The sequence below is a fragment of the Petromyzon marinus genome, unplaced genomic scaffold (genome assembly GCF_048934315.1).
Source record: "Petromyzon marinus isolate PM22_M1 ecotype Great Lakes invasive population unplaced genomic scaffold, UKy_Petmar_22M1.pri1.0 PM_Scaffold_52, whole genome shotgun sequence".
Taxonomy (NCBI): Eukaryota; Metazoa; Chordata; class Hyperoartia; order Petromyzontiformes; family Petromyzontidae; genus Petromyzon; species Petromyzon marinus.
In genome coordinates this window covers 7,499-17,500 of record NW_027423524.1, presented here as the reverse complement: position 1 = coordinate 17,500, position 10,002 = coordinate 7,499, and the positions used below count along the sequence as shown (strand labels likewise).

At 44.9% G+C, this 10,002-nt stretch overlaps 1 protein-coding gene across 2 annotated transcripts in view; it reads left to right on the top strand.

Moving 5' to 3' along the window:
- Positions 1-7,526, top strand: part of HYOU1 (hypoxia up-regulated 1) — a 99,885-nt gene extending 92,359 nt beyond the window's left edge. The window contains exons 20-21 of one of the 2 annotated variants that reach the window (XM_076064556.1): positions 5,741-5,863; positions 7,373-7,526. In XM_076064556.1, coding sequence (XP_075920671.1) covers positions 5,741-5,863; positions 7,373-7,510 — 261 coding nt within the window. In that variant the 3' untranslated portion in view covers positions 7,511-7,526. Of the gene's footprint in view, positions 616-5,740; positions 5,864-7,372 lie in introns of those variants that run through there. The other variant, XM_076064555.1, reaches the window with a different exon arrangement.
- Positions 7,527-10,002: the final 2,476 nt, after the last annotated feature.

Sequence of the window (10,002 nt, the reverse complement as noted above, 5' to 3'; positions counted from 1 at the left end):
AGGAGTATTTGTCCGTGTCTACGTGTGTGTGTCTATGTGTGTGTGTGTCTATGTGTGTGTGTGTCTATGTGTCTATGTGTGTGTAGGACAAGTTGGAGCAGGAGGAGTATTTGTCTATGTGTGTGTGTGTGTGTCTATGTGTGTGTCTATGTCTGTGTCTATGTGTGTGTGTCTATGTGTGTGTAGGACAAGTTGGAGCAGGAGGAGTATTTGTCTATGTATGTGTGTCTATGTGTGTGTAGGACAAGTTGGAGCAGGAGGAGTATTTGTCTATGTGTGTGTGTCTATGTGTGTGTAGGACAAGTTGGAGCAGGAGGAGTATTTGTCTGTGTCTATGTGTGTGTGTCTATATGTCTATGTGTGTGTGTCTATGTGTGTGTAGGACAAGTTGGAGCAGGAGGAGTATTTGTCTATGTGTGTGTGTCTATGTGTGTGTAGGACAAGTTGGAGCAGGAGGAGTATGTGTCTATGTGTGTGTCTATGTCTATGTGTGTGTAGGACAAGTTGGAGCAGGAGGAGTATTTGTCTATGTGTGTCTGTGTCTATGTGTGTGTAGGACAAGTTGGAGCAGGAGGAGTATTTGTCTGTGTGTGTCTATGTGTGTGTCTATGTGTGTGTGTGTGTGTCTGTGTGTCTATGTGTGTGTCTATGTCTGTGTCTGTGTCTGTGTGTCTATGTGTCTATGTGTGTGTAGGACAAGTTGGAGCAGGAGGAGTATTTGTCCGTGTCTATGTGTGTGTCTATGTGTGTGTGTGTCTATGTGTCTATGTGTGTGTGTCTATGTACAGGACAAGTTGGAGCAGGAGGAGTATTTGTCTATGTGTGTGTGTCTATGTGTCTATGTGTGTGTGTCTATGTGTGTGTAGGACAAGTTGGAGCAGGAGGAGTATTTGTCTGTGTCTATGTGTGTGTCTATGTGTGTGTCTATGTGTGTCTGTGTCTATGTGTGTGTAGGACAAGTTGGAGCAGGAGGAGTATTTGTCTGTGTATGTGTGTGTCTATGTGTCTATGTGTGTGTGTCTATGTACAGGACAAGTTGGAGCAGGAGGAGTATTTGTCTGTGTGTGTGTGTGTGTCTATGTGTGTGTAGGACAAGTTGGAGCAGGAGGAGTATTTGTCTGTGTCTATGTGTGTGTCTATGTGTGTATGTGTCTATGTGTGTGTGTCTATGTGTGTGTAGGACAAGTTGGAGCAGGAGGAGTATTTGTCTATGTGTGTCTGTGTCTATGTGTGTGTAGGACAAGTTGGAGCAGGAGGAGTATTTGTCTATGTATGTGTGTCTATGTGTGTGTCTATGTACAGGACAAGTTGGAGCAGGAGGAGTATTTGTCTATGTGTCTGTGTCTATGTGTGTGTAGGACAAGTTTGAGCAGGAGGAGTATTTGTCTATGTGTCTATGTGTGTGTGTCTATGTACAGGACAAGTTGGAGCAGGAGGAGTATTTGTCCGTGTCTATGTGTGTGTCTATGTGTGTGTGTGTCTATGTCTATGTGTGTGTGTCTATGTACAGGACAAGTTGGAGCAGGAGGAGTATTTGTCCGTGTCTATGTGTGTGTGTCTATGTGTGTGTGTGTCTATGTCTATGTGTGTGTGTCTATGTACAGGACAAGTTGGAGCAGGAGGAGTATTTGTCTATGTGTGTGTCTATGTGTGTGTGTCTATGTGTGTATAGGACAAGTTGGAGCAGGAGGAGTATTTGTCTGTGTCTATGTGTGTGTGTCTATGTGTGTGTCTATGTGTGTGTGTGTCTATGTGTGTGTGTGTAGGACAAGTTGGAGCAGGAGGAGTATTTGTCCGTGTCTATGTGTGTGTCTATGTGTGTGTGTGTCTATGTGTCTATGTGTGTGTGTCTATGTACAGGACAAGTTGGAGCAGGAGGAGTATTTGTCTATGTGTGTGTGTGTCTATGTGTGTGTCTATGTACAGGACAAGTTGGAGCAGGAGGAGTATTTGTCTGTGTCTATGTGTGTGTCTATGTGTGTGTCTATGTGTGTGTCTATGTACAGGACAAGTTGGAGCAGGAGGAGTATTTGTCTATGTGTCTATGTGTGTGTGTCTATGTGTGTGTGTCTATGTGTGTGTGTGTCTATGTACAGGACAAGTTGGAGCAGGAGGAGTATTTGTATGTGTCTATGTGTGTGTCTATGTGTGTGTCTATGTGTGTGTGTCTATGTACAGGACAAGTTGGAGCAGGAGGAGTATTTGTCTGTGTGTGTCTATGTGTGTGTGTGTGTGTCTGTGTGTCTATGTGTGTGTCTATGTGTGTGTGTCTATGTGTGTGTCTATGTGTGTGTCTATGTACAGGACAAGTTGGAGCAGGAGGAGTATTTGTCTATGTGTGTGTGTCTATGTGTGTGTAGGACAAGTTGGAGCAGGAGGAGTATTTGTCTATGTGTGTGTGTCTATGTGTGTGTGTGTCTATGTACAGGACAAGTTGGAGCAGGAGGAGTATTTGTCTATGTGTGTGTGTCTGTGTGTGTGTAGGACAAGTTGGAGCAGGAGGAGTATTTGTCTGTGTCTATATGTGTCTATGTGTGTGTGTCTGTGTGTGTAGGACAAGTTGGAGCAGGAGGAGTATTTGTCTATGTGTGTGTGTCTATGTGTGTGTCTATGTGTGTGTCTATGTGTGTGTGTCTATGTCTATGTGTGTGTAGGACAAGTTGGAGCAGGAGGAGTATTTGTCCGTGTCTATGTGTGTGTCTATGTGTGTGTAGGACAAGTTGGAGCAGGAGGAGTATTTGTCTATGTGTCTATGTGTGTGTGTCTATGTGTCTATGTGTGTGTGTCTATGTGTGTGTCTGTGTGTGTGTCTATGTACAGGACAAGTTGGAGCAGGAGGAGTATTTGTCTGTGTCTATGTGTGTGTGTGTGTCTGTGTGTCTATGTGTGTGTCTATGTCTGTGTCTGTGTGTCTATGTGTCTATGTGTGTGTAGGACAAGTTGGAGCAGGAGGAGTATTTGTCTATGTGTGTGTGTCTATGTGTGTGTCTATGTGTGTGTCTATGTGTGTGTGTCTATGTCTATGTGTGTGTAGGACAAGTTGGAGCAGGAGGAGTATTTGTCCGTGTCTATGTGTGTGTCTATGTGTGTGTAGGACAAGTTGGAGCAGGAGGAGTATTTGTCTATGTGTCTATGTGTGTGTGTCTATGTGTCTATGTGTGTGTGTCTGTGTGTGTCTGTGTGTGTGTCTATGTACAGGACAAGTTGGAGCAGGAGGAGTATTTGTCTGTGTCTATGTGTGTGTGTGTGTGTCTGTGTGTCTATGTGTGTGTCTATGTCTGTGTCTGTGTGTCTATGTGTCTATGTGTGTGTAGGACAAGTTGGAGCAGGAGGAGTATTTGTCTATGTGTGTGTGTCTGTGTGTGTGTCTATGTGTGTGTGTGTCTATGTGTGTGTAGGACAAGTTGGAGCAGGAGGAGTATTTGTCTATGTGTGTGTGTCTATGTGTGTGTCTATGTGTGTGTCTATGTGTGTGTCTATGTACAGGACAAGTTGGAGCAGGAGGAGTATTTGTCTGTGTCTATGTGTGTGTGTGTGTGTCTGTGTGTCTATGTGTGTGTCTATGTCTGTGTCTGTGTCTGTGTGTCTATGTGTCTATGTGTGTGTAGGACAAGTTGGAGCAGGAGGAGTATTTGTCTATGTGTGTGTGTCTATGTGTGTGTCTATGTGTGTGTGTGTCTATGTGTGTGTAGGACAAGTTGGAGCAGGAGGAGTATTTGTCTATGTGTGTGTGTCTATGTGTGTGTGTCTATGTGTGTGTGTGTCTATGTGTGTGTAGGACAAGTTGGAGCAGGAGGAGTATTTGTCTGTGTCTATGTGTGTGTCTATGTGTGTGTGTCTATGTGTGTACAGGACAAGTTGGAGCAGGAGGAGTATTTGTCTATGTGTCTATGTGTGTGTGTCTATGTGTCTATGTGTGTGTGTGTGTCTATGTGTCTATGTGTGTGTAGGACAAGTTGGAGCAGGAGGAGTATTTGTCTGTGTCTATGTGTGTGTCTATGTGTGTGTGTGTCTATGTGTGTGTAGGACAAGTTGGAGCAGGAGGAGTATTTGTCTGTGTCTATGTGTGTGTCTATGTGTGTGTGTGTCTATGTGTGTGTAGGACAAGTTGGAGCAGGAGGAGTATTTGTCTATGTGTGTGTGTCTATGTGTGTGTCTATATGTGTGTCTATGTGTCTATGTGTCTATGTGTGTGTAGGACAAGTTGGAGCAGGAGGAGTATTTGTCCGTGTCTATGTGTGTGTCTATGTGTGTGTGTCTATGTCTATGTGTGTGTAGGACAAGTTGGAGCAGGAGGAGTATTTGTCTATGTGTGTGTGTATATGTGTGTGTCTATGTGTGTGTGTGTCTATGTACAGGACAAGTTGGAGCAGGAGGAGTATTTGTCTATGTGTGTGTGTCTATGTGTGTGTCTATGTGTGTGTGTGTGTCTGTGTCTATGTGTGTGTCTATGTCTGTGTCTGTGTGTCTATGTGTCTATGTGTGTGTAGGACAAGTTGGAGCAGGAGGAGTATTTGTCTATGTGTGTGTGTCTATGTGTGTGTCTATGTGTGTGTGTGTCTATGTGTGTGTAGGACAAGTTGGAGCAGGAGGAGTATTTGTCTATGTGTGTGTGTCTATGTGTGTGTGTCTATGTGTGTGTGTGTGTCTATGTGTCTATGTGTGTGTAGGACAAGTTGGAGCAGGAGGAGTATTTGTCTGTGTCTATGTGTGTGTCTATGTGTGTGTGTCTATGTGTGTGTGTCTATGTGTGTGTCTATGTGTGTGTGTCTATGTGTGTGTAGGACAAGTTGGAGCAGGAGGAGTATTTGTCCGTGTCTATGTGTGTGTCTATGTGTGTGTCTATGTGTGTGTCTATGTGTGTGTGTCTATGTGTCTGTGTCTATGTCTATGTGTGTGTAGGACAAGTTGGAGCAGGAGGAGTATTTGTCTATGTGTGTGTGTCTATGTGTGTGTGTGTCTATGTGTGTGTAGGACAAGTTGGAGCAGGAGGAGTATTTGTCTATGTGTGTGTGTGTCTATGTGTGTGTCTATGTGTGTGTGTCTATGTCTATGTGTGTGTAGGACAAGTTGGAGCAGGAGGAGTATTTGTCTGTGTCTATGTGTGTGTGTCTATGTGTGTGTCTATGTGTGTGTGTCTATGTGTGTGTAGGACAAGTTGGAGCAGGAGGAGTATTTGTCTATGTGTGTGTGTCTATGTGTGTGTGTCTATGTGTGTGTCTATGTGTGTGTCTATGTGTGTGTGTCTATGTGTGTGTGTGTCTATGTGTGTGTAGGACAAGTTGGAGCAGGAGGAGTATTTGTCCATGTCTATGTGTGTGTAGGACAAGTTGGAGCAGGAGGAGTATTTGTCTGTGTGTGTGTGTCTATGTGTGTGTGTCTATGTGTGTGTCTATGTGTGTGTCTATGTGTGTGTAGGACAAGTTGGAGCAGGAGGAGTATTTGTCTATGTGTGTGTGTCTATGTGTGTGTGTCTATGTGTGTGTCTATGTGTGTGTCTATGTGTGTGTCTATGTGTGTGTGTGTCTATGTGTGTGTAGGACAAGTTGGAGCAGGAGGAGTATTTGTCTATGTGTGTGTGTGTGTCTATGTGTGTGTGTCTATGTGTGTGTCTATGTGTGTGTGTCTATGTGTGTGTAGGACAAGTTGGAGCAGGAGGAGTATTTGTCTATGTGTATGTGTCTATGTGTGTGTCTATGTGTCTGTGTCTATGTGTCTATGTGTGTGTGTCTATGTACAGGACAAGTTGGAGCAGGAGGAGTATTTGTCCGTGTCCACGGAGTCTGAGAGAGAGCAGTTAAGAGCTGAGCTCACCGCGGCCTCTGATTGGCTGGAGGAGGAGGGGCCAGCAGCCACACTCAAGGTCAGAGGTCACACGCACACTCAAGGTCAGAGGTCACACGTTCACATTCAAGGTCGGGGGGGTAGCACACTCGAGGTCAGATGTCACACTCGAGGTCAGAGGTCACGCACCCGCGCGCAAGGTCACGGGTCACGCGCTCACTGAAGGTCAGAGGTCATGCACTCACGCTGAAGGTTAGAGGTCACACACTCAAGGTCAGAGGTCACACACCCACTGATGTCGTTGATGATGTTGTTGTTGTTGATGTTGATGTTGTTGATGTTGATGATGTTGTTGTTGATGTTGTTGTTGATGATGTTGTTGGTGTTGATGATGTTGTTGTTGATGTTGTTGTTGATGATGTTGTTGGTGTTGTTGTTGTTGTGGTTGTTGTTGATGTTGATGTTGTTGTTGTTGATGTTGTTGTTGATGTTGTTGTTGGTGTTGTTGCTGTTGTTGTTGTGGTTGTTGTTGATGTTGTTGTTGGTGTTGTTGCTGTTGTTGTTGTGGTTGTTGTTGATGTTGTTGGTGTTGTTGTTGTAGTTGTTGATGATGGTGTTGTTGATGTTGTTGTTGTTGTTGATGTTGATGTTGTTGTTGATGTTGATGTTGTTGTTGTTGATGTTGTTGTTGTTGATGTTGTTGTTGATGTTGTTGATGTTGTTGTTGATGTTGTTGTTGATGTTGTTGTTGATGTTGATGATGTTGATGATGTTGATGATGTTGATGTTGTTGATGATGATGTTGTTGTTGTTGATGTTGATGTTGTTGATGATGTTGTTGTTGATGTTGTTGATGTTGTTGATGATGTTGTTGTTGATGTTGTTGATGTTGTTGATGATGTTGTTGTTGATGTTGTTGATGTTGTTGTTGTTGATGTTGTTGATGTTGTTGTTGATGTTGATGTTGTTGTTGTTGATGTTGTTGTTGATGTTGTTGTTGGTGTTGTTGCTGTTGTTGTTGTGGTTGTTGTTGATGTTGTTGTTGGTGTTGTTGCTGTTGTTGTTGTGGTTGTTGTTGATGTTGTTGGTGTTGTTGTTGTAGTTGTTGATGATGGTGTTGTTGATGTTGATGTTGTTGTTGTTGATGTTGTTGTTGTTGATGTTGTTGTTGATGTTGTTGATGTTGTTGTTGATGTTGTTGTTGATGTTGATGATGTTGATGATGTTGATGTTGTTGATGATGATGTTGTTGTTGTTGATGTTGATGTTGTTGATGATGTTGTTGTTGATGTTGTTGATGTTGTTGATGATGTTGTTGTTGATGTTGTTGATGTTGTTGATGATGTTGTTGTTGATGTTGTTGGTGTTGTTGTTGTTGTTGATGTTGTTGTTGTTGTTGATGTTGTTGACGATGTTGATGATGTTGTTGATGTTGTTGATGTTGTTGTGGATGTTGTTGATGTTGTTGATGTTGTTGTGGATGTTGATGTTGTTGATGTTGTTGTTGTTGTTGATGTTGATGTTGTTGATGATGTTGATGTTGTTGATGTAGATTATGTTATTATTTTTGATGTTGTTGTTGTTGTAGACTCTCAAAGCTCGTGTCGCCTCTCTGCGCTCCGCTTGCCGTGACCTCTTCCTGCGTCACTCTGAGAAGTCAAGACTGCCGGAGTCACTCAGCACCTTGGAGAGTCACATTCAGTCAGCGGTTCACTTACTCAGGTAGTCACTCACTCAGTCACTCACTCAGTCAGTCAGTCAGTCAGTCACTCAGTCAGTCACTCAGTCACTCACTCAGTCACTCACTCAGTCACTCACTCAGTCACTCAGTCACTCAGTCAGTCACTCAGTCACTCACTCACTCAGTCAGTCACTCAGTCACTCAGTCAGTCACTCAGTCACTCAGTCAGTCAGTCACTCACTCAGTCACTCACTCAGTAACTCAGTCACTCACTCACTCAGTCAGTCACTCAGTCACTCAGTCAGTCACTCAGTCACTCAGTCACTCACTCAGTCACTCACTCAGTCAGTCAGTCACTCAGTCACTCTGAGAAGTCAAAACTGCCGGAGTCACTCAGCACCTTGGAGAGTCACATTCAGTCAGCGGTTCACTTACTCAGGTAGTCACTCACTCAGTCACTCACTCAGTCACTCAGTCAGTCACTCAGTCAGTCACTCAGTCAGTCACTCAGTCAGTCACTCAGTCAGTCACTCACTTAGTCACTCAGTCACTCACTCAGTCACTCTGAGAAGTCAAGACTGCCGGAGTCACTCAGCACCTTGGAGAGTCACATTCAGTCAGCGGTTCACTTACTCAGGTAGTCACTCAGTCAGTCACTCAGTCAGTCACTCACTCAGTCACTCAGTCACTCACTCACTCAGTCATTCAGTCAGTCAGTCACTCAGTCACTCACTCAGTCAGTCACTCAGTCACTCAGTCACTCAGTCACTCTGAGAAGTCAAAACTGCCGGAGTCACTCAGCACCTTGGAGAGTCACATTCAGTCAGCGGTTCACTTACTCAGGTAGTCACTCAGTCAGTCACTCACTCAGTCACTCACTCAGTCACTCACTCAGTCACTCACTCAGTCACTCACTCAGTCACTCACTCACTCACTCAGTCACTCAGTCAGTCACTCAGTCACTCACTCAGTCACTCAGTCACTCACTCAGTCACTCACTCAGTCACTCTGAGAAGTCAAAACTGCCGGAGTCACTCAGCACCTTGGAGAGTCACATTCAGTCAGCGGTTCACTTACTCAGGTAGTCACTCACTCAGTCACTCAGTCAGTCACTCACTCAGTCACTCACTCAGTCACTCACTCAGTCATTCAGTCAGTCACTCACTCAGTCAGTCACTCAGTCACTCAACCACTCACTCACTCAGTCACTCACTCAGTCACTCACTCAGTCACTCACTCAGTCAGTCACTCAGTCAGTCACTCAGTCAGTCACTCAGTCAGTCACTCAGTCAGTCACTCAGTCAGTCACTCAGTCAGTCAGTCACTCAGTCACTCAGTCACTCTGAGAAGTCAAAACTGCCGGAGTCACTCAGCACCTTGGAGAGTCACATTCAGTCAGCGGTTCACTTACTCAGGTAGTCACTCACTCAGTCACTCAGTCAGTCACTCACTCAGTCACTCACTCAGTCACTCACTCAGTCATTCAGTCAGTCACTCACTCAGTCAGTCACTCAGTCAGTCACTCAGTCACTCAACCACTCACTCACTCAGTCACTCACTCAGTCACTCACTCAGTCACTCACTCAGTCAGTCAGTCACTCAGTCAGTCACTCAGTCAGTCACTCAGTCAGTCACTCAGTCAGTCACTCAGTCAGTCAGTCAGTCAGTCAGTCACTCAGTCACTCAGTCACTCTGAGAAGTCAAAACTGCCGGAGTCACTCAGCACCTTGGAGAGTCACATTCAGTCAGCGGTTCACTTACTCAGGTAGTCACTCACTCAGTCACTCAGTCAGTCACTCACTCAGTCACTCACTCAGTCACTCACTCAGTCATTCAGTCAGTCACTCACTCAGTCAGTCACTCAGTCAGTCACTCAGTCACTCAACCACTCACTCACTCAGTCACTCACTCAGTCACTCACTCAGTCAGTCACTCAGTCAGTCACTCAGTCAGTCACTCAGTCAGTCACTCAGTCAGTCACTCAGTCAGTCACTCAGTCACTCAGTCAGTCACTCAGTCAGTCACTCAGTCAGTCACTCACTCAGTCACTCACTCAGTCACTCTGAGAAGTCAAAACTGCCGGAGTCACTCAGCACCTTGGAGAGTCACATTCAGTCAGCGGTTCACTTACTCAGGTAGTCACTCACTCAGTCACTCAGTCAGTCACTCACTCAGTCACTCACTCAGTCACTCACTCAGTCATTCAGTCAGTCACTCACTCAGTCAGTCACTCAGTCAGTCACTCAGTCACTCAACCACTCACTCACTCAGTCACTCACTCAGTCACTCACTCAGTCAGTCAGTCACTCACTCAGTCACTCACTCAGTCACTCAGTCATTCAGTCAGTCACTCACTCAGTCACTCACTCAGTCACTCACTCAGTCACTCACTCAGTCAGTCACTCAGTCAGTCAGTCACTCAGTCAGTCACTCAGTCACTCAGTCACTCAGTCACTCTGAGAAGTCAAAACTGCCGGAGTCACTCAGCACCTTGGAGAGTCACATTCAGTCAGCGGTTCACTTACTCAGGTAGTCAC